This window comes from Schistocerca serialis, chromosome 1 (assembly GCF_023864345.2).
Source record: "Schistocerca serialis cubense isolate TAMUIC-IGC-003099 chromosome 1, iqSchSeri2.2, whole genome shotgun sequence".
NCBI lineage: Eukaryota > Metazoa > Arthropoda > Insecta > Orthoptera > Acrididae > Schistocerca > Schistocerca serialis.
In genome coordinates this window covers 660471226-660496444 of record NC_064638.1, presented here as the reverse complement: position 1 = coordinate 660496444, position 25219 = coordinate 660471226, and the positions used below count along the sequence as shown (strand labels likewise).

Genomic DNA, 25219 nt, shown 5'->3' with positions numbered 1-25219 from the left:
TGGGAATCGCCCAGTGAATTGAACACTACTGGCAGCTTGGAGAACGAGGACCGCCTGCTGGAGAGGTGAACCAGGAAATGTTAGGCCGTACAGAGCGCAGCGGGCGGCGGCTGCGGTTGAGTGCGCGTTTGCTCAACATGGGGCAGCGTTCCGGCTGGAGCAACGGACATTGCTGGGCTTCACAAGTGCAAAGGATGCAGCTCATCCGGGAATGAAGAAGTGGTTGTTGTGCTGAGTTTTCGGGCATGGCAGTTAGAGGATGTGTATGTTTCCGTCGATAAGGGAATAAAGTCAGCCTTGTGTATTCAAGTGAATCAGTACGGCTGAAGGAAATACGCCTAGTGAAAACTAAATTGTCATTGACGTGAGATTTTATTGCTTTACCGTTCTGATATTCTGTATGCTGCAGCAAGCGTAGATGATTAGCTCCATTGTGAATTTTGTCTCTCTTATTTGTCTGTTTAGTGTTAAGTTGGGTGTCGGCCTTCGTTGAGAATTTTTGGAATTTGGTTTCGGAATGAGATCTCTTTTGAATGATTCGTCTGCTTTCACTGCGTATTATTTGTGTATTGAATTCATGACCTTGTGTGTATCCAGAATAAACCCATATGGTCTGATTTACTCTCTCTACTGTATTAGGAGCTACTGTGTTGTTAAATTCTATATTTATTTGTGCCCCCTTATTGTAACGTTGGATCAATCTATTAGGGCAAGTTAGTTACAAGTTACTTATCTGCATTATTTTGTAGATCTTCGGTCGTTGCTTATTATGTATGCACTCTGTCTGTAAATTGAATTACACTTGCTTAAGAAGTTAGGCAACACAGCCCCAGCCACTTTCTATTCACTTAGTTCCAGTGCCAAAATTTATATTTGTTGTTGACAAATTCCTCTTTTTCAGAAATGCGTTTCTTGTTATTACGAGAGTGCATTTTATGTCCTCTCGATTTCAGCCATTTTCAGTTCTTTTGCTGCCCAAACAGAAAAACTCGTCTACTGCTTTTAGTGTCTCATTCCCAATCTAACTGCCTCAGCATCGCCTAGTTTAATTCGACTACATTTCGTAATCCACGTTTTACTTTTGTTGATATACATCATACCACCTATTTTCAAAAACGTTCAAATGTGTGTGAAATCTTATGGGACTTAACTGCTAAGGTCATCAGTCCCTAAGCTTACACACTACTTAACCTAAATTATCCTAAGGACAAACACACGCACCCATGTCCGAGGGAGGACTCGAACCTCCGCCGGGACCAGCCGCACAGTCCATGACTGCAGCGCCTTACACCGCTCTTCTAATCCCGCGCGGCCCACCTATTTTCAAGAAACTGTTTACTAGCCCGTTGTAGGTAACCTGTGGCCCTTGACTATGCTCTCAATATGCTCGCGTTGGTCGAGTGAAACATGTCAATAAAGGAAAGTTACCTTCGACCTGTGGCTGCTCTAACGGTCGCTGTTCCCCTGCAAGCGATTCCTGCACTCGCTACTAATGTGAGACTCTACCCCTGAGTAGCTAACGAGATCTGAACCCGTTGATCTATACACATTAATAAAACCGACAGACTGCATGGAGGATTCCTGACTGGAAATGGAGGAAAAACGATCCTATGAACATGTGTCCGGAAATGCGTCGTTGTTGAGACGGTAGATGTCACTGAAGAATGACAGTTCCTCTGACCACCTGCCGTGCGTTCCTTGTGCGTTGCAAGCTGTGTGATTGACGTAGCGTAATGTAAGCAGCCGAGTGTTTCGATATTCCTGTCGGGAATAAGCCGACGACTGAGCAGATGGAAAAGGTCAGGAGCACGGCTATACCAGAACAAGTAGCCTCACAGCCACCAATCACAACATTTCAAGTCCTTTTTGAGCGTTTGTGCGATCACGGGTCCTTTCTGACAGAAGAACGTGCAGGAAAGCGACGGGCCGCGTGTATACTGATTTCGACGACAGAGATTCTACAGGGTATTGAGAGCAACCTTAATACAAGCTCGAGGCAAAAGGCCCTTCAACTTGTTGTAAGACAAATTACGATTACGTGTATCCTGCATGACAATCTCTACTATTCTCTCTCTCTCTCTCTCTCTCTCTCTCTCTCTCTCTCTCTCTCTCTCTCTCACACACACACACACACACACATACACAGACATAAACATCACAGAAATGAATACCCCCTTAGTTACATAAACAAACCAAACAGGATGACAGATATGGTGAACTCAAAGTAATTACGTCTTAAATTAAAGTTTCCAATCAAATACCTATAAATAGTGACAAAAGACTGATACTAAATCACAACAAAGGGCAAACAAGGTGAAAAGTGGGAAGGAGAAAGTTCGTAACACAAAAACATGCTTACGTTTCGTAAATAGAGGTGTAATGCAACCTCCAACGGGTGCAAAATTCTATCTTCATTCACCTCATGTGTTGGGTAATCAGGTAAGTTTGATACATTCTTCTATTTCGTCCAAGCTACTATTCCTCCAAATGGCAACCTCGCTGCCAATAATAGCCAGATGACGATCATATTAAAATACTGGTTTTTACCAGGGAGAAGAAGGATTGAAATTAACGTCCAGCAGTCCTAATTAAGGCTTCAATATATGTACTTAAATCATCTTTGGTAAATACTGGTGTTATTCCTTCAATAAGGCAACGGTCAGTTATTTTCACTGTCTTTCTCTGATTTAGGTACCGACTGTCTGACTGGACTTCGCTGTCGACAAGATGCTAACTTATAACTTCGCTTTTTGCTTTGTTTTCTGGAAGAGTGGGGCTCAGAACCTTGCCCTAAACCAGTTTAGTGTAGTCTTCCTTCTCATTTCTCCAGCAAAGCCTGTGTTCCGTCTCTAAAGACACATGCAGGCCATAAGCTCTTACACATCAGTCTTCGTACGATGCCGGCCGAAGTGGCCGTGCGGTTAAAGGCGCTGCAGTCTGGAACCGCAAGACCACTACGGTCGCAGGTTCGAATCCTGCCTCGGGCATGGATGTTTGTGATGTCCTTAGGTTAGTTAGGTTTAACTAGTTCTAAGTTCTAGGGGACTAATGACCTCAGCAGTTGAGTCCCATAGTGCTCAGAGCCATTTGAACCATTTGAAAGTCTTCGTACGATGTAGACAAGTCGTCGAATCTCGTTATATTATGGCACTGTATTGACGACATAGCGAAGTATGTGTTGGTAGGAAGCAAATGAAATCAAAGTCTTCCATTAAACTACCACTAAAGATATATAAGTCTTGAGTAAAGGGTGCTGCCTTCGTAACTTTAATCTTAACAAGTGTGCGTGATCGAACATTTTGCGCAAGGATGAACAAATCCTCTTCACCTCCAAACAGCTCATGTATGTTTGAACAAGATCAATGTGTGCACGTAATACTTCGTACTCGGATGGCGATGCCTGTAGCAGGCCTCAAAAAACGAAGAGGAAACGTTATATGTGCCGCATTGACTGGTTAACGAAACGAAACACGTAGGTCGCAGTAACTTATTCAGTGAGCTGAAGATGTAACGATATAACCACGTCAATGGCATAATTATTTCAGTATGAACATGATTAATATATTTGAGCCTATTGTCATTCGTGGCTTCTTTGATTAAAAATTAGGATGCAATCTTGAGAGATTATCTGCAGCACCCCCGTATTTATAGCGAACTTCAGCTCTCTCTTCCCTCTGGCAGTACGGCTTCAAGAAACTTTTTTTTTTAATTACTGCTTCCTTATCTGCTGTAGGATCAACTGTTTCAACTGGTTAGAGAACACGAGGACTAGTAGTTAAAAGTATACTGGTGTGCAAAACTCTGGCAGTACGGCTTCAAGATTATTTTTTGTTTAAATTTCTGCTTCCTTACCTGCTGTAGGATCAACTGTTTCAAGTTGAAACAGTTGATTACTACATCCTTACCTGCTGTAGGATCAACTGTTTCATGTTTTGTTAAAACCATATTATGCGCAGCATTCCTCTTCACCTTATCGTGACACTCCTTTGCTCTCATGTTCCAATCTCAAAGCCTCCTTGTGCGAGTAAAATTATCCAAGGACTCACTACTCATGTGCTCAAAATCGCTCGACATGCTCTATCAATTGACCTTTGCTTGTACGAGCCCGCACATCGATGGTGTGCACGTACACATACTGGTAAGAGACGATAAAAACGATTGGTTCTAGTCGGACGCTGGTTGGTTTTACCCGACAGCCGTGCTGTCCGATTTGCGTTCTTGAGTTTTTGCCATGCGGGAAACAAAAAATTGTTTTATTGATATTTCTGACGGAACGCGTTGTTAATGTCAATAACCTCAGTTCGAAGACAGGGGAACCATCGATCATGCGTGGTTAAGCAGAAAGGATCTCCTGCACACTTAGATAGTCACGTGCATGTGTTCCTTGATGACTAATTTCGAGAATGCACCCCTATTGAAACGATCACCACGAAGGTCGGGCCTTACAAGAAACAACTCAATATGGGGCATAGTAAGTCCCATGTGGTTCAATGTCGGTACGAGACTGATAAAGAATTGTGCAAATGTGTTGAGGAAGCCTTTCGAAGAATACTCCTGAGGTTCTCCCGAATACGTCAGGAAGGACATGGAGACGTATAGATGTCTATGTAAGGTACGATGGTGGACATACAGATCCCCTGGACACAGTTTTAACATGTAACCAGTCCAGCAGAGAATATACAGTTTGGGCCTGGGGGTTGAGGAGTTTTCGGACACACTGTTAACGTTGCGGGGCGGAAAGATCATTAATCGTACAGTGAGGTGCCGGCCGGGGTGGCCTAGCGGTTCTAGGCGCTACAGTCTGGAACGGCGCGACCGCTACGGTCGCAGGTTCGAATCCCGCCACGGGCATGGGTGTATGTGATGTCCTTAGGTTAGTTAGGTTTAAGTAGTTCTACGTTCTAGGGGACTGATGACCTTAGAAGTTAAGTCCCATAGTGCTCAGAGCCATTTTCGTACAGTGAGATGACGAGCGTGAACGTCGTGGCGAGCCTTTAACGCCGCCTCATTGCATTGGAACTCCATAAGGATCTCCCACGTTTGTGGGACCTCATGCTAACTCAGCAACACCAAAAAAGATAATTAGAGAACACGAGGACTACAAGTTAAAAGTACACTGGTGTGCAAAACTTAAGGACGAAACTAATCTCCACATTATGTGTCACTGCCAAAAAACATAGCTCGATGAAACTTGGAACGTACAAAGAAAGAACTGTTATAGTATAGCACAGGAGGTAATGAAATAAATACTCAGTGAGACGAACAGAAATGGCACTTTTATTCAAAGACAACAATTACACTGAAGTCAGCGCTACATATGATGATCTCCTGGACATTACAAATGACATATTCCTTAATTGGGTGCATGATCACCACTGACGGCAATGCATGCTCTGCAACTTGATGCCATTCTGGTCACAGGGCTGATAGGGAGTTCTCGTGGTAGGGCGTTCCATGTCTCCACCAGTGCGGCTGAAATCTGCAGGATGGTCGTTGGTGCATGTGGGCACGTTGAAATACCTCTCTTCAATGTGTCCCACACGTGTTCGATGGAGTTTAAGTCGGGGGAGAAAAGGCCGAACAGTCCATTTGCCGAACATCCTCTCGTTCCAAGAGCACCTCCACTAGCGATCAAATGGCTCTGAGCACTATGGTACTTAACATCGGAGGTCATCAGTCCCCTAGAACTTAGAACTACTTAAACCTAACTAACCTAGGGACATCACATACATTCATGCCCGAGGCAGGATTCGGACCTGCGACCATAGCGGTCTCGTGGGTACAGACTGAAGCGCCTAGAACCGCTCGCTCACACCGGCCGGCGCACTAGCGCTGTTCGAAGCGGTCGTGCATTGTAATCCATAGAAATGAAGTCAGATCCGAATGGACATCGAAATAAACACCTGGGAAAGGAGTGCAGTGTCACAACAACGTTAATCGGTGAGTGCATCGTGTTCAAAGATTTGGAGATCAGTACGCCCGTGCAACATTGTCCCTCGCTATACCATAACACCTGGACCTCCAAAACGATCATGTTCAATGATTCTCACATGGAGAAAGATGGGAACACGTAATGCACATAGGAACATTGTCGAGTATGACGGTTTGATGGTCCAGGTTTTATGGTCTGTAGCGAGTCTGCAGCCTGTGGTCTAAGGGCTAGCGTTGCTGCCTCTGGATCACGGGGTGCCGGGTTCGATTCCCGGCCGGATTGGGGATTTTCTCTAACCGGAGACTTGGTGTTTGTGTTGGCCTCATCATTTCATCATTATGGACTGTGTAAAAATAGGGACTTTGTACAGGCGTTGATGACCACGCAGTTGAGCTCCCCACAAACCAGACATCGTCATCGTCATAATGTAGCGAGGGTGTCCTGACCTCCAAATCTCTGAACGCGGTAAACTCACTGGTCAACGTTATTGTGGCATTCTACTCCTTCCCCCTGTGGGTCTTTCCACGTGTGCATTCGGTCCCGACTTAAGTTTTATGACAATACGCGACCATATCGAACTGCGCAGGTGAAGGAGCTCTTGGAACGAGAGTATACTGCCCTTCCCTTTCTCCCAACTTAAATCCGATCGAGCACGTCTGGAACACGTTGGAGAGACGTTTTACAGCATGGCCAGGTGCACTAACGACCATCCAGCAGTTGTCAACTGCGCTGGTGGACGACTCAGACGCCCTGCCACAAGAACTCCTTACCGACGTTATGGCCAGAGAACATACTGCCGTCCGAAGTGATCACACGTCACGCACCCTACTAAAAACCATGTCCCGCCTTTTTTAATGTCCAGAGGACCATCATAAATTGTCTTTGAATAAAATTGTCATTTCTGTTCGTCTGCTTATTTCTTCCAATTACCTTCTGTACTATACTGTACCAGTTCATTCTTCATCGAGCCGCGATACTTGCCAATGAAGTCCTGCGAATGTTACCTTCGCTCTTAAATTTTGTACACCAGCTAAAATGAGCATCTCTACATGTATAAATTGAGGTCCTCTGCTCGCTTCTGACAGTATGTTCAGGTTAATGTCAGGAAGTGCGTTAGGCGTGCTGTTAAGATTTTCGGTAATAGGTAGACTGATTTACGAGGAGAGTTTGTTTATAAAATTTAAAAATATTTAGTTGCAAACTGGCTGAACTATCATGAATTAAAGTCAGCCACCACTGTGGAAACGATGCCATTGCCGTTGTATGGCAGAATTCACTGGAAGAATAGGTCTGCGTGGCGCGACTCTCGCTATCATGCACCGTTAACAGGCACAACACGTCCAGTGCGGCGCCTTCAGTGTTGACGCGCCTTAACGTATTCACGTATCTTTTCTTTGGACATCTTCAGATTGATGTTGTTCATAAATATTCGTGGATTCATGAGTCTTTTAAAGCAGGAAACAGAAATGGGCAAGATCTTCACTTCTTAAAATAGAGAATGGAATGAAATTCATAAATTCTGTGTGGATGACTACAGAAGATTTCGAAAGAGTTCTGCAGATGGTTGGGAGACGCATTTCGGAAAAACACGACAATTTCAACGCGCCACTGCCGTCATCGAGTATTTGCAGAGCAATGCGAGTGACTTCCGTTGCGTCAGTTTTCGTCACTCTGGTTATTACGACGACGCCTCTGGCAGGGCGGGCTGCTCCTGCGCCATCGGGAACGCCCGTTTGCTCTTCGCCGCTCGCTGCAGCGTCGGCGTTTCTCCGCCAGCTCCGAGGCCCCCTGGTCACGTTTGTGTGGCCCATTATCGTTTCCCGTTCTGGAATTTGTACACCTTGTGCTGTCAATTTTGTCCATTACGGACATGAAGTGCCATCCAATTGAGAGACCTGCACTAAACCACAAAGTCACATGAAACTGTTATTACTAGAACATATCCATCTTTACTTATCTTCTCACATTTTATACACTAAATTCTTCCGTCGCGTTTTTGTCTGTATGTGAAGAGTAATCTGACGAACTACCGTACGAATTTTCCAAAGAAGTAGGGCACTGTACTTCACTGCTACCACACTTCGTAAAAAACTTCCAAACTAGAGACTGATGCCATTCTGCAATACAACCGGTGTCCGAGGACGACAGTCTGAAACAACCGTACAGACCAGGTGCGCGCTTGTCTACCACAAGTGTTTCGCTCAGTAGGTTACGCCTCACGGCAACAGTGTGTTATTGTCTTAGCAGTGCTGTCTGCCGATTATTTTTTCATATCTCTGTTGCTCGGTTCTATCGGCGCTGTTCATAAAACAGCACTGATTGCTTTTCCCATTTTCTACCATAACTAAATATTTCAAAGCAATGGAAACGTCACCAATAAACATTACTCGTTTTTTAAAAAAAAGTTTTATTTAGAAACCAAAAAATTTTAGCTCTGCTGTCATGGCAAGTTGATAAGCCGGTTTTTGACCCAATTATTAGTAAAACATGAAAAAACCTATTATAACCTATACCAAATAAATACCGAAAAATACTGGTTATTCATAACTAAGACATCGGTATCGGTTTTAACCGTCAGATTTTCCCTTCTTTACTTCACAGTCGATAGTCAGCAAAATTTAATAATGTAAGAGAACTGTGCTAGTACATTCTCAGATAATTGCGAAAACAGTCGTCATCCAGGTCTTTCAACAACGTCAGATGACTAAACAGCAACTATTTTTTTAGCCCACATATACCTTTTTTCTTGCATTAGAAGCATGTAGTAGCGTTATGAGAGCAGTATCAATTCTCCAATCTAACATAAGACACGGCGAGTCTGTTCTCCACAAACTCGAGAGCCTACTTTGAAAATCAGGCGCTACGTCTAGCCGTTTGATTGCCGCGTCGGACTTCGTTGGGCCGACCAAATTAGACCGTCTGTAGGGCACTTAAGCTCATACAAGTACGCATAATTGAAAATCGATCAATCTTCAGGCGGCGAGTACAACGAAAATGCACGTGCAAGATTTTCGTACAGATGCTGAAGCACGTGTGCTTGTCAGCTATGTGTTTAGCCGCCTTTAAGGCCTCTATACACCCACCAGTTTATCGGCCGACGGATCGACCGATCGACCGACCGACCGGTTTCGGGGCAGCCTACACACAACTCGACCGACTACACTCAGCAATTGCAGCGCCGCGCCGTCGTTGTGACTTGTTTATCTTAAGTTCATTGCATTCATGTACTACGAGATCCCGCCTGGTTTTATACGGAAACAAAAACGGGGGTTTGCCTCGGCCAAAAAAGGCCGAGAGGTCTGTTAGCAAAGAAGTGGCTAATGCAAGGAAGGAAGTTCACCCAAGTTCTGTTATTTAACCCTGAGTTGCTACTGTGTTCGTTTGTACCACCGTTGCTACGAGGGGTCTCACAGACCCGACCTGCGTATGCCTGATTTGTTAAGGATAGGGAGCACAAAAGGGCTTCACATTAACGTATGTTGTCTAGATGAAGTAAACAAACACGTTTTGCTTTGAGTTTGAGAAAACTGTTGCCCTTGATTACTACGTAATCAAATTAGACAGTGATTCTAACAATTACATACCGTTCAGAAGAAAAATGGTTACACAATGTGACTGTCGTGTGTCATAGCACACAAAGTAGAACAATAAGAGCTACGAAAACCAAACTCAGGCGGTAGCGTTCTCGCTTCCCGCGCCCGGGTTCCCGGATTCGATTCCCGGCGGGGTCAGGGATTTTCTCTGCCTCGTGATGACTGGGTGTTGTGTGATGTCCTTAGGTTAGTTAGTTTAAGTAGTTCTAAGTTCTAGGGGACTGATGACCATAGATGTTAAGTCCCACAGTGCTCAGAGCCATTTGAACCAAACTCAGGTATAAACAGATGAGTAGAAAATATGTACGAAAACATTGTAAGTAAACGGAGAGTCTCCACAATGTCTTTTGAACGTACTGTTTCTACATGTCGTTTTACCACACCAGGCCACTACATGCAGTCTTTACAAATTAAACTCGAGTGTTTTTTGAGATACACAAACGTTGAACAACTGTAAAAAATATATTGCAGTTACTATCTTCACACCCACAGCACCGTCCTCTCTTCGGCACCGTACTCTGGTTGACACTCCCATCGTCCTGCTGTTCGACCCCCGCCAGTCTATTGGCAGATCTTTAGAGAGGTCGGTTGATATGCTTACTGCCAGTCCTGAGTAGTAATTGGCCTTTGACAGGAGCCATCCCAAACGATTTCAGAATGTCTCTCCTATTGGTCTCCCCCTGGTTGTTAGCTCTGAAGATGAGGGGACTATTTATGCCTGCTACATTCAGTAAGCAAACGAATATAAGGCCAATGGCCACCTTCTAGTTGTTCTTGCTACATCACAGGTGGCACACATCTTATCTACTAAATGTCACCCTTAGTACCATTATACAGAGATATCATCTCCGGTTTCATTTCTTCCCCAGTTGTTGCATCTATTTTGTTGTCATGGTGCATATTACTCATTAGAAGTAGGCACCTGTTTTTCTTTGGTACATAGCTCACTAATGTGGACGTCTTCTGAAAGCCTAAGATACTTTTAAAAGCGTCTCTACCTCTTGTGTTCAATAATTCTGAGGAATTTCCGTCTTGTTCTTCCTTACTGTTCCCAAAAGTGTTAATTTATGGTCTTTCAGAAGTGACAGAGCCAGTTCATATATTTTAAACCAGTTATCCATCGTTATGTTCCCTGATGTTTTGGAAATATGGTTACACAACCATTTGACGACATCAGCTGCACGATTACTCAACTTATACGGTCCATCTGGCTGCTCACCTAAATAAACTTACAAATTTGACGTGTACGCCGTTCTTGCATCGGCTAGATTGAACACTTTTATTCCATATTTTCCAGGTTTGGGGGGAATGTGCATTCGAAAACTACATCTTCCTCGAAATCTGACAAGAATTTCATCTACAGTGACATATTCTCCAAGAGAATAGTGTGCTATGGAGTTTTTGGTGAACAATCAAATATATTTCGTATAGGAGCCAATTTATCCTCTTTTCGCCTGTCGGAACCTCGTTGACTTATGGTCAAATCTCAGACTGTGCCAGAAACCTGAATCGTTGTAGGGTCATTGTAGAGTAGGATAATTCCAATCCTGTTCCATCTCTGTCTCATAGTTCTTCTAAATTAACCCTACCAACCTTGTAGATTCCACCCAAATACAACAGACCACGAAATGCTTCAATTTCACCTTTATCTGTCTCATGAATGAAGGTCTGAGACGAAGAGTATCTCGACTTAGCGGATTCGATGTATTGGTTAGTATGTATGACTACTTCATCCTTTATTTCATCCGTGAAAAACAGCCACCAAATTTCTACACCTGTCCTTTTATTCTTTGCCATTCCCCTCACACCAGGAATATGTGACACAGTATTAAGTGATCTCGTTCTGATACGAGGAGTAGGCATGTCTTTCACCCATTTAGTACGCTTGTTCTTACCAACCAAATATTTCTTATTGTTCTGATATCTATCACTGTCATCCCCACTTTCGTCGCTTTCCGTATCGTATTCACTATATAGTTCGACGTCTAAGTCTCCATCTCCGTCGCCTGATTCGTCACTAACGATTTCATTTCGCAGTGCATCGTTACTCAGCTCTTCTTGTTTCTCCATTATAGCCCTCGTCTGAAAGAAATAGGCTGATTCAGCAATTTGAATGTGTGCTACAAACGTATTTGTGTTGGGACCAACGATACCATCATTGCTACTCTGGGTCCTACAGCCCCAACAAGTACTGACCTACTTGCTATGGTCGGTCTGGCAGACCCAAACACGCTACGAGCACTCCTAGACAGTGGACTTCCGCCGTCACTTGACGAGCAAATGGCACAGCTGCGTAAGGTATGAAGCTACAAGGAAAGCTGCTCGTGTGCAGTATTGTGAACCTAACGAAAACGAATCGCTCACACAAGTCAGTGTCTGGGAGACCCACCAGTAACAATGCAGGGTTAAGTAGCTGAGAGCCATGATTTTCGTAATTATTTAAGAATGGATGAATCACGCACTTCGTAGGTGCTGAACAACGTCAGACCATTCTTAACGAGAAAGAATAGTCATGAGAGGGGCCGTAAGCTACGAGGAGAGGCTGTTATCTACATTACGATTTCTAGCCACTGGCAGAAGTTAAGTGAAACTCAAACACAGTGTTGTTGTATACCCACAATTATTAACTAAACTGCTTCCTGATTTAAAGTTGACTGAGGAAATACATCGTGGTAAAGTAAATTAAATTAAAAAAACCAACGAAATTATTTATGTAATTACGATAAAAGAGAACCTTTAAGTTTAACAAACTCATTACACACGGTGGTGGCGCACATCATCTAATAAATACAGCAGATACATAAGAAATGAAGCATTTAGCAACATGCATAAGAAATGAAGCACTTAGTAACTGTCGGAACTGTAAAAAAAATCCCGCCCTTTGCTCTTCATAGCAGAGGATTTCGATAGAGACTGGACTTTTTCAACAATTAAGCAAATAAACTTTGTGAATTAACATTCATTAAAAGTCGATGTTTCAGTTTTTAGATTTCTTTTCCGATAAGTACTGGAAACCTAAAAACAGAAATCGGTAAGGTCGGAGCACCTTAGTTTCTTTCTATGGTTTCGTGATACACGAAACCATTAAGATTTCGTTAAAAAAATAGAACAGTGCTTCATTTCTTGCATCTATGTTGTTGTACTCCTCGCACAACGTATCCCACAAACAACCGAGTCTTTAAATTTCTCTAGAAACTCTATCCTTAGAGTCTCGTCCGCCTCGCGCCGTGTCATGTATATTATTGGGTTGGTGCATAATTTCGTACCGTTTTTCCATAAGGTTAATAAACACAACACATAAACATAACACAAATTTTAGTCATATTCTCCATCGCTATTTACAACAGCCTGCCAACGCTGCGGTAAAAGATATTTGCAGATCCGTAGGTAAACCAGCCGCGGCCCGCTGGTCGGAAAATAGAACATAGTCCAATAAAACGTGGCGCACAGTGGTCAGTACGTCACAAGCACCACACATTGGAGGGCCCATGCGTCACAGGGCTGTGGCCTATAAGAAGACGAGTGAGGAGAACCTCGTCCCGTCTACGTGACTGGAAGGAGATACACCACACCCGCGTTGTGGGCTTTACTAAACAGAGCTTATTGTCAGTCACTTCCAGCCACTCATCCTCCCATTGACGCAAGACTCTTGAGCCCAACAGCGAGGTAATAGCATATAGAAGGATGGCACACTGAAATACCTGCGGATAGAGACACCCCTCCTTCGCTGCTAGATCCGCCCTTTCATTCCCAGCAATGCCGACGTGCCCTGGTACCCGACAGAAAGCCACCTTCTTCCCCAGTCGTTGTAATTGGAGAGAGCATCATGGATGGTCTGTACTACTTCATCTGCTGTGTACAAAAGTTGTGCGAAGTCACTTAGAGAATCGGAACAGAAAAGAAATGTAGCACTGGAAGAACGTCTCATCTGCTCCAGTGCACGCAAGATCGCAGCCAATTATGCATCAAAGACAGTAAACGCTTGAGGCAGTTGGACCTTGAGGAAACGACCCGGGAAAACAACGGAGCAACCAACAGATTCCCCTGTTTCGACCCATCCGTAAAAAACAGCTACGTAGTTATGGTGCTCAGATAATGTCAGAAAATATCACTTTAAAAACGGAAGCAAGAGTGTAATCTCTCTTGTACTGCACCAAATCTAAAACCATTCTGGGCCTCTCCAGTAACCAGGGCGGCAGGAGGTTAAAACCCCCGATTTGGGGCCGTACTGGCTCCACACCGAGGGACTCCGGCACACATTGCACGCGGATGCCAGACGGCATCGTGGTTCAATGACGGTTGGGAAAAAGACATTCCAGAGGCTGATCAGCAACAGTATGGTTTGCGGGTGAAGTCGGAGCTGCAGGAAACTACGCGCCTGATGCACCACGAGCAGCTGCCGCCAGAGGATGAGTGACGGTTTCCCGACTTCAGCATAGATACTGTGTATGGGACTGGTCCTATAATCACCTTTGACCAGCCGGAGCCTCTCGTGGTGGACAGCATCAACGATTTTAAAATAGGAAGTCCTCGCTGATCTATACACCATGCATCCGTAGTCCGGCCTTGAACTCACGGAAGCCCTTTAAAACTGGATTAGACGTCCACTGACCGCTCTCGAGACTTGTAGCTAAGACACTAAGATATTCAGCGCCTTCAGTGTTTTGACTTTCAGGTCTATCAGGTGTGGCAACCATGACAATCTGAAGTCAAAAATGAGGCCCAGAAACCGTACTGAATCACTAAAATTTAGGATGGTGTCCCTCAAGGCAAGGTAGGTAAATTAAAAATACTGCGAGAACGATTAAAATGAACACACACACACTTGTCTGCAGAAAACTGAAAACCCACCTTCTCAGCCCACTCCTCTAGCCTCCGCGCTGTACGTTGCAACTGACGGCTCGCTGAAGCAACACTGGAGTAGGAACAGAAAACATGAAAATCGTCGACGAATAAGGAGCACTGTACTGGACTCCTTACCGTACACGTGATACTGTTGATGGCTGAGACAAAGAGGGTAACAAAACACTGACCCGAGGGGTACCATTCTCTTGCTCAAAACGGCGCTGTTCAGGCAGCTAGCTGTGTTTGAACATTGCAACACCCTCCAGGAATGCGTGGACCTAACACACAAGTGATCAATAAGCCGTTGACTTATCCATCCCAAAGTCCTCGTGTCATCTTTGGAGGTGACCTGTGTCTTGGTGGACGGAAGAGTGCCGTTCAGCCATGTGGAGCTGGTGTGGGCTCTTTGACGATTTAAAAGCTACCCTACCGCAGAAAACCTCATAGCCCTTCGAGTCGCGAGAGCAAATGCCCGACGTGTAATTAAGGAGAGCAAGGAAAGGTCATGGCAAGCGTTGCTGGACTCCATCAACCATTCCACTTGTTCTATGGAAGTATGGGAAGCCATCAGGAGGATTTCTGATAGACGCAGTCGTTCACCAGTAGCCGTAGTGCTGAGACGAGGATGTCTCCAAACAGCGCTCTGCGCATTTTCATCCGGAAAGAAAGTTCCTTGCGGGTTGTTCGAAAGAGTGCGGCAAAGGTGAAAATCTGAGGGCGCAAGATAAAGTGAATAAGGTGAGTGCGGAATGATTTTCAAATCCAAATTCCGTATATGGTTTTTTGTCAGTCTAGCAGAATGCAGGCGTGCGTTATCGTGGAGTAGTATCACTTCACGCAGTGTTCGTGGCCGTTGTTCTTGGACAGCGTCTGCACGTCATCTCAGCCGGCCGTTGTGGCCGAGCGGTTCTAGGCGCTTCAGTCTGGAACCGCGCGACCGCTACGGTCGCAGGTTCGAATCCTGCCTCGGGCATGTATGTGTGTGATGTCCTTAGGTTAGCCAGGTTTAAGTTCTTTTAAGTTCTAGGGGACTGATGACGATGACCTCGGATGTTAAGTCCCATAGTGCTCAGAGCCATTTGAACCACGTCGTCTCAGTTGTTAAAAATAAATGTCAGCAATGATTGTTACACCTCGGGAAAACAATTCGTAGTACACCAACCGCCGTTTTTCCACCAGATACATAACATTATCTTTTGTGGATGCGCGCATGTCTTTGTAAGGGAAGTTGCTGCTTTATTTGGGCTCAACCATTGCCTTCTTTTCATTACGGTAGCGCAAAGACACCATTTCTCGTCACCAGTAACGAAACGAGACAGGAATGGTCGGTGTTTTTTACAAGCCAATTGGTGTCGAGAAAGCAGAGATGCATACATGGCCACCTGTAATTTTGGCTTAGACCATGCTATACGCATACAGCCGATTTTTTAACCCCCTCCCCCACTGCACGCAAATGTCGCACGTTGGTGGAATGATCACTGTTCATCACATCTGCCAGTTTTCTGTTACACTTACGTGGATTAATGCGTTTAAACGGTCTTCATCAACTCTCGAAAGTCTTCCTGAACGTGGAGAGTCACAAATGTCAAATCGGTCCTCCTTAAAACAAGTAAACAATTTTCTTGCAGTGCTCTGTCCAGTGGCATTATCCCCATATACGGGGCAAATGTTTATGGCTGCCTCCGTTGCTGTCACCCCACTATTGAAGTCCAAATGAAAGAATATGTCGGGAATGTTCCGATTTCTCCACTTGGCACTCTGTTTTCTAGCGTCCACAGCCCCACTCACCATCTCCAAATGACAAAATGACAATAAGCAAACTCAAATAGCGACAGTGAACTGTAAATAAAAATGACAGTCGATAATGCAGTGACAAAACACGGATTTTAGACGGGTGGTTGGCATGACAGCACTACACACTTCACAACGAAAGTTCGTCGGTCGGTCAAAACGCCTACACACATCAGATCGTCAGTCGGTCGGTTCGTGCGTGTGTAGGCCCTTTACGGAAATGGGAGTCAGAGCAGAGTAGCTGGGCGCGCTGCACGCACACTTCCGTGAGTCCGCTTCAAGCGCGGCAGACCACAAAGCCGGGGCCCGCGGCGCGCTTCCCGCGTCCCTCTACCGCCGGAGATTGTTGCGAGCGCGAGGCACGTGACCGGCGGCGACTGGCCTGGAGCGGCGTTGTGGTAGCGGCGGCAGTAGTTCCCCAGTGCCACGGCCGGTGCGAGCAGTAAGCGGCAACTGGAGCATGGCGGACACGGGGCTCTCCAACGGCGGCCCGCACTTCGAGCAGGCGTGGGAGATGACCACTCTGCAGGTGAGGCCGGCTACCTCCTTGTCCCTTGCGGACTGGCAAAAATTTTTGTCCACTTGCAGTGTTCACGTGAGGCAAATGCTACTGTGTGCTGAAGGTGGTTGGTACTGAAAGAATATTTAATGCCCTGTGCAAAAACGAATCGTAGAAGATGCAAAGCCTACTGAATCATCCAAACACTCCGTGAAACTACTGCGCATCGCATCCCTAACAAGTATGACTAGAATAAGTACCTTGTACAGTGTGTCTGGCAAGAACGTGATATCTGCCCCCCACAATCTTGGTTGTGGTGAGTCTGATCCGTGACATAGCCCGAGGTATATGATGGGTTGGAAGGTGATAATTTCGTTGTGAGTTGTCGAAGCCTACGAATGTGAAAGTAGAAAATCTGGTTGTGCTAACAAAGCGACATACAGCGAAGCCTAATGTTTACGTCTGCGCCACATTGAAAAATGCAAAGGTGGGTCCAATACGTAACTTTTACCTGATTTACATATACGTACAAATCTACTTTCTGCCCCACTCTGTCCGTTTCCTCCCTCCTATATGTTAGATGGAGCCTTGTTTATTGTTATTGCAAATTCAGATTCCATTGTAGTAATCTAATCATAAGCCAGTAATGCATAAATACGACTAACGTTTTTTCTGTGAAAACTGTCTGCAAGGAGGAAAAAACGCATTGTTATTTATACAATTTTTGTTTAAAGTAACGAGGAACAAATGCCCTATTGTTGAAGTTGAAACTGCGAAAAAGAAAAAAAACTGCACATTGTCGCAGCAAAAAACACAGAGCATTTTCTTTGCTAAGTAACATAGAACTCGTCGTCAACGTACACGACCTCTGAACAGGTGTACACACACACACACACACACACACACACACACACAACGTTTTTTCCAATTTCGCGCATGTATGAAAGTGTCACTTGCCAATAAGCAAAGCTCGAAACAAACTTCTAATGCTCAAGAAAGTACAATTAGAAAAGGTTAAAATGTAATTCATCATATTTCAAAAAACATTCAAGATACGTAATAAAGTTTTTCGGACACCAAGGGACTAAATATTATCAACAATAATTTATTTTTAACGGAATAGTATATTTTGACGACTGTATACTAGAAGATGCAGAGTGTACTGTAACATAGCGCTCGTCATTGTTTATAGTGGAACTTTTTCCACAAATATGCAGGAGGTTTGCCACACGTGACAGGAGTCTGACACTTGTGAGATTTCCGCCCCTGTTACGTGGTGTTTACATTGAAGTGGAGATAAAATTCCAGCAACTAGCCCTCCGGATTAGTAAGTTAGCTTTTTATTTTAGCTTAAGTTTCATTACTCAAGCTTCATGTCACTGTTCTTTTCAGGTTCAATAGAATGCTGTTAAAATATATCGCACCAGTTGTAAATTGTGGTAAATACCTCCCCCAGATAAAAATAATTTACTAATTACGTAATTAATTCCATTTTGCTTATTAGTCTTTAACGAACACCTTGTTCCGTTTTTAAATATTTCTAGGAATTAATCTATTTCTTCATCCAGAATCATTGCCGTCTTGTACGAAGGTTTTACTTCACTTTTTGCGTTACTGACTATCAACGCATTAAAACTTGTCTGCTGAAATAAATTCTGCCTATGTGCAGAAGCTTAATAGTTCGGCGACATGTAATGTGTAAAGTCATATTAGTTGAAAGAACCGCCGCAAAATAGTTTGGGATCCCAGGGAACAGGATTCACGCTGTGTTGGCTTCCGGCGACGAACTTGAGGTTGGCTTGAAACAGACTGCTGCAATTAAGTTCCCAAGGCTGCGCGTCAACTGCAGCCTGGAGTGAGCGTGGTGGCGAAATATCGCTGTAGGAAGTCCGTCGGCAAATGTGTTCCTCGGCGTCGGCTTCCGTATGTGTTGAAGTGTCGCTGATTTGTGTGTCCTTTCCCGGAAGCAGTAGGTGGTACGGCCGGCTTGCTACAGTTCTACGATTTGTCAGTTTTTGATGGGGGTGAGTTTAAAATTAGTCGCTTGTGACCTCGTTTGTTTTATCACAAACAACGCAACTGTATGTGAACACCGAACTCCTACTAATTTGGTCCAACTGGTTTGGGCACTAAAATGCGACCGTTTCGGGTCGTAACTCATTACGGTAGTAAACTGTCATTTACTGCTTCTGTTTACGATGAAAATTGCGTGCATTAGGCCTATTTGACAAATTTATAGATTACCAGAATGTTGATTACTGACCTTAAAGTTAATACAGGGCAAATATTGTCCTACTTGCTAAGTTTGATGTGTACGTCGGGTGTACTGGAGATTGTTTTTCTTCCGTTCTCCTTTGGCCAGTGACGTCACCAGCAACGCCCTTTTTGTTGTGGTGACAGATCTGTGAAGCATTCGCCAGTGTGGATTCAGACAGAAGGAGAAATATTTGGCGAAGCCAACGAATGTGACATGACAATCTATATATAGTACATTCCGTACTTACTTACGTCCAGTTGGAAGCCCCTGTTTTATTACTGTGGTCAGATTTTTAAATTTTTTGTTGTTTGAAGGCATTAATAACAAGAACGTTCCCGTCTAAAGCTCTCATATGCCCTCGGGGTTCCTGACTATTCTTTCATAGCAAACGTGAGATTGTTTGACGACGTAGTCGCCTTACTAATACGTTGCTTCACCGATCAAAGCTGACGGGATGTTTCGTATTCTTAAGTGTGTTCATGTGAATTGGACTATAATCGCATTAAAGAGAACGTCGATCTTTAACATTTCCATGTTAACTGATTCTTCCGTCGCTTCTTGGTAGAGCATAATTATAAAGAAAAAACAATATTGTGGATTTTCTACAGGATTAATTTATTTAGTTAACCTGGTTTTCGGCTTACAAGACGATCATCAGACTTTGATAGCGTCGTCAAAGAAGTTCGTGTTTGTAAATAACACTGGAAAAAATGTTACTCGTTTTCCAAATGCTTGCTACACTCTGTTCCTTTCTATTCTTCATTTTCTTGTATCTAATATATTGTCATTGCTTGTGTACGTGATCTATTATGTTGCTACATTGTCAGTTACATCTTTTATGTATCACTTTCCATACTTAACACCTCTTAGTCATTCTTTAGTACTCTTGGAAAGCACTAATTTTAGCGTATCGGGATTGTTCATTTAAACTGTTATATAGGCATTATTTTTCGAGTTTGACGTTAATGCTTCTCCCTGCTTTGCACTATTTACATTTATTTACTGTTAAACTTTTTACCTTCTTAATTGCATTGCAGCAGCAGTGCAAAAGATGGCGTTTGTGTGTTTGTGCTTCATTCTAGACGTGCAACCTTCTTTTGGTGTTTATTAACTTCTTTGACGACACTTCCTCAGTATGATGATGGTTACCCTAAAACTGGTTAACTAAGACAATTAATGCTGTAGAATGTATTCAGTACTGATATGTTTCCATTTATAATAAAAATTTTTCATTCTTAAAATTAGTTATCTGCATGTAGAACTCTGCATACGAACACTTTCCTATTTGTAAACCTTCACCATGATCTCTGAAAACTACTTGTCAACTGACAGAACTCAAATTTCCTGACACTAATGGTTTCTATACGCTCACTGTTAACCTTAGTAAGCAAACAATGTGTACAATAAGAGTGTAGCAGCTGTTACTGTTTCATTTATCTATGCTGCGTTCTGGCAGCTCTTTTGAGCCAACAAGATGTGCCGCGCCTCTTCAGTGGCCTGCTGCTGTTGGTAATTCGTTATCGCCATTCGTAGCCTACCAGATGATAGTATACGGCAGTCAGTGAACATCGTATTTTCTTGATTGTCACAACTGCTTCGCTGTTTTTTCCGATTATCTCAAGATTTTCCGAGGTTGTGGTAGGGTTGGGACTAACAGTCACTTCCAGCAATGAAATTGATGATCTCTGCTGGTACAAATATTTGGCTTTTTTGCGAATATGTCACACTTTCTGAGGTAGTGTTTGGTTTGGAACCTAATAGCTCAGCTTAAATTGTTGCGAGTGAAACAAAATAACAGCTGACTTACTAATTATTGGAAATTACGAACGAGCAATGTGACTGCAACCCACATCAGACACCGAATGGGTAGAGTTCACCTTCATTCACCGCGCGACCCATTACAAAGGGCATCAAGCAACGGAAAAGCCGTGCAATAGTAAGTGCACTTTTACCGTTTTGTCTGTTTTTGGAACTGTGAATGATAAGGCAGCTTATGGCCAACGCGAGGCCTCCCACCGTCGCTCTCGGCAAAGAAAGATAAATGTCCTCAGTCATAGTAGGCGTTCTGATGTTTCGGTCATTACCTCTCCACAGTTCTCATTTCCTGTACTTGACAGTATTCGTCTTCATTTCTGGATTGCTTGTTTCTTCATCCAGAAAAATAACTGGTATTGGATTATACTTTGAATGACTAATTAGTGTGCAGGAAAAGTTTCGTCACTTTCATTTAGGTCGCTGCTGTGAATTATCTTCACTTGACAACTCTTAGAGTATCTGAAGTATGCAGTACTACAGACACGATTCTACATCTATATCCATACATCGCAAGCCACCTGACGGTGTGTGGCGGAGGGTACTTTAAGTACCTCTATCGGTTCTCCCTTCTATTCCAATCTGGTATTGTTCGTGGAAAGAAAGATAGTCGGTATACCTCTGTGTGGGCTCTAATCTCTCTGACTTTATCCTCATGGTCTCTTCGCGAGATATACGTAGGAGGGAGCAATATACTGCTTGACTCCTCGGTGAAGGTATGTTCTCGGAACTTCAACAAAAGCCCGTACCGAGCTACTGAGCGTCTCTCTTGCAGTCTTCCACTGGAGTTTATAATCTCCGTAACGCTTCCGCGATTACTAAATGATCCTGAAACGAAGTGCGCTGCTCTCCGTTGGATCTTCTCTATCTCTTCCATCAACCCTATCTGGTACGGATCCCACACCGGTGAGCAGTATTCAAGCAGTGGGTGAACTGTATCAAACGCCTTGCGGAAGTCAAGGAACATGGCATCTACCTGGGAACCCGTGCGTATGGCCCTCTGAGTCCCGTGGACGAATGGCGCGAGCTGGGTTTCACACGATCGTCTTTTTCGAAACCCATGCTAATTCCTACAGTGTAGATTTCTAGCCTCCAGAAAAGTAATTATACTCGAAGATAATAAGTGTTCCAAAATTCTACAACTGATCGAAGTTAGAAATATAGGTCTATAGTTCTGCACATCTGTTCGACGTCCCTTCTTGAAAACGGGGATGACCTATGGTCTTTTCCAATCCTTTGAACGCTACGCTCTTCTGGAGACCTACGGTACAACGCTGCCAGAAGGGGGCAAGTTCCTTCGCGTACTCTGTAAAATCGAACTGGTATCCCATCAGGTCCAGCGGCCTTTCCTCTTTTGAGCGATTTTGTTTCTCTATCCGTCTGTCGTCTATTTCGATATATACCATTTTGTTAACTGTGTGACAATCTAGAGAAGGAACTACAGTGCAGTCTTCCTCTGTGAAACACCTTTGGAAAAGACATTTAGTATTTCGGCCTTTAGTCTGTCATCTTCTGTTTCAGTACCATTTTGGTCACAGAGTGTCTAGACATTTTGTTTTGATCCACCTACCGCTTTGACATAAGACCAAATTTTCTGCCAAGTCAGTTCATAGAACTTTACTTTCGAATTCATTGAACGCCTCTCGCATAGCCCTCCTCACACATTTCGCTTTGCGTAATTTTTGTTTCTGTGCAAGGCTTTGGCTATGTTTGTTTGCTGTTACGTTCCCTTTGCTTCCGTAGCAGTTTTCTAACTCAGTTGTTGTATCACGGTGGCTCTTTTCCATCTCTTACGATCTTGCTTGGCACATACTCATCAAATGGTTATTGTACGATGGTTTTGAATCTTGTCCACTGATCCTCAACACTATCTGTACTTGAGACAAAACTTTTGTTTTGAGCCTTCAAGTAGTCTGAAATCTGCTTTTTGTCACTTTTGCTAAACGGAGAAATCTTCCTACCTTTTTTTAAATATTTCTATTTATGGCTGAAATCATCGATGCAGTAAAAAAGTTTCACTGGATTCTTTGTCCCTGCCACCCGTTATAAACGCTTGAGTCTCGCAGTCTATATGTGGTAAATTAAAATCTCTACCCAGAACTATAACATGGTCGCCCCTTGAGCAAGTTCGTGCTGGTTCTAGCAAATGGCATTCAGCAAAACAGCACTCATAAAATGGAAGTGCTATACTGTATTAAACGTGTACGAAACATACTAGATGTGTTCATTGACCCACACCGTCTAGAACTAAACAGAAGCGCAGGAGACTAAAGTGAGTCGAATAAGTGATGTACGAGTAGGAGGGAATGAACGCATTTAACTTATTGCTTTATGTGGTACTCCCGGAGAATTCATTCTGGATTTATGGTACGAATTACATAAAGGTAGAGGCATTATAATTAATGTTCATACATTACCACAAATAACTGATTACTCTTGTAAGGTTTTTGTTTATCCTGGATTCGACAAATCTTGTTTCGATTTTCTTTCCGGAGCTTCTGGACGATGATGCTGCAGTACTCACTCTATGACTCCGATACGTATCCAGAGTAATGAAACCACTTGCAATGGAAACATGGAATAACGTCCACCAAGGTATATAACATGCAAAATACGGACGGAATTGCACTTAGGTATTGATAGATGCACAACTTGTCACTACCATTAGTATTAAAAAAAGGCTCGAAGGAGACATTTTCGATATAACATCTGTAAAAGATCTCATGTTTGAATCGCCTTCCATAAAGTTTGGGGGTAAATTCCTTCTCAGTCTAGATTGGTATCGGTAGTTTCCCTAATTCGCTACCGAGCGAGGTGGAGCAGTGGTTAGACACTGGACTCACATTCGGAAGGACGACGGTTCAGAACCGCGTCCGGCCATCCTGATTTAGGTTTTCCGTGATTTCCCTAAATCGCTCCAGGCAAATGCCAGGATGGTTCCTCTGAAAGGGCACGGCCGACTTCCTTCCCTATCCTTCCCTAATACGATGCGACCGATGACCTCGCTGTCTGGTCTCCTTCCCCAAAACAACCCAATCCTAATTCGCTTCGGGGCAATACTGGAGCCGAAATTTGGAACGTAACGATCTACAGAATCATGAGAGGTGCTCAGCTATAGTCTCTGAGAATTTGCTCATTGAAATAAAATGTGTGGCAGAGAGCAGAAGTGTTTCCAAATATAGGGTTGTTTCCTTAACAAGCCCCTCTGTAGCACAGAGTAAATTTGAATGTAGGATTTTATGTAAGCAACCTATGGCACTGACCACAGATTTGAAATAAATCAACGTGGTCGCAAAAGTATAATCCTCCGATTCACGGCTACATTAAGGATTATAAATGTTACTTGTTACAGTAATTCGTATTTTCAGTTGACACTCATAACGGTCACAGTAAAGGCGAACCTAAAATATTGTGTTAAAAGTGTCAAGTTTTTGTTAAATAGAGCCTCTCCAACGACCATAGTCCCGAGATACTTAACTTCAATCTCCTCCTCCTCCCCCCCCCCCCCCCCACACACACACACCGTTTTGAGAATAGCACGTGTTAAAAACGGAAAAATCTTTTTCCCGTAATTTTAGATTGTCATCGAAGTGAACGCTGTGGGTAAATAAAGAGTGTCACATAATGAAGAATACGATTAACTTGTCAGAACATTGCTTTTAACGTGATTAGCGTCAACGGAAGCGAACACTACGCATTTAAGAACAGATTTTCAACTAGCAAACTGTTTGTTTTATAGGTTACACGGACTAAACTGACACCAACATTCATAATCTGCTTCCAACCTGGAGCGTACAAAAAGATAATTTTTTAGTTACCTGCCACTACTAGAAGTGATCTAAAATTATAAGATCAGTTTTTCCAAACTCATTACCTTGATTTGGATTTGCTTATATGGCATCAAAGAATGTGTTCAGTATGGCTAAGCATGACGAAACTGTTGGACAGGCAAGCAAGGAAATGCTTGCGTACCGTTTTGTCTTCCGTATACCACTGCCATGAGAACAAATATAAATGTGGAACATAAACAAGGAGCAAAGTTAACTATACGAAAATGTTGTAATTGTGCATATGGGTGCTGGGATTAAAGTGACTTGTATTTTCCTAGTACGTAAAACAGATGAGCCTAGTGGACATTCGTGGAATCAAAAACAAACACGGATACTGATAAATAACTGAAAATCTAACTCGACAGTTCAATAACCTGGTGTGATGCTTAGTACGTCAGAGGGTTTTAAACTTCAGGTAGAGAGCGCTGTTCGCGTAATGAGTCTTGTAGTGTCAGGGGCTTTTCAGCTAGCTACCTAGCGAGATAACAGTTCGGGAGAGGGACTTCCAATTGAGAAAGTTTGGAAGACGGTTTCCAGTTCTAGCATTTGCCTTACAATGAAGGGAAACCTCCCGAAAAACTAGGTCAGAAACGGGGAATGGGAACTGTTTTTAAATTAAGTCTCGGACAATGTCTCTCAAAATATATCCTCACAATGTTT

General features: G+C 43.5%; 1 protein-coding gene across 3 annotated transcripts in view; it reads left to right on the top strand.

Annotated features, from left to right (window-relative positions):
• Positions 1-25219, top strand: part of LOC126479405 (calpain-A) — a 611071-nt gene that overhangs the window by 229707 nt on the left and 356145 nt on the right. The window contains exon 1 of one of the 3 annotated variants that reach the window (XM_050103785.1): positions 16536-16690. The exons of the other annotated variants lie outside the window; for them this stretch is intronic. Coding sequence (XP_049959742.1) covers positions 16622-16690 — 69 coding nt within the window. The 5' untranslated portion in view covers positions 16536-16621. Of the gene's footprint in view, positions 1-16535; positions 16691-25219 lie in introns of those variants that run through there. 3 annotated transcript variants of the gene reach the window in all.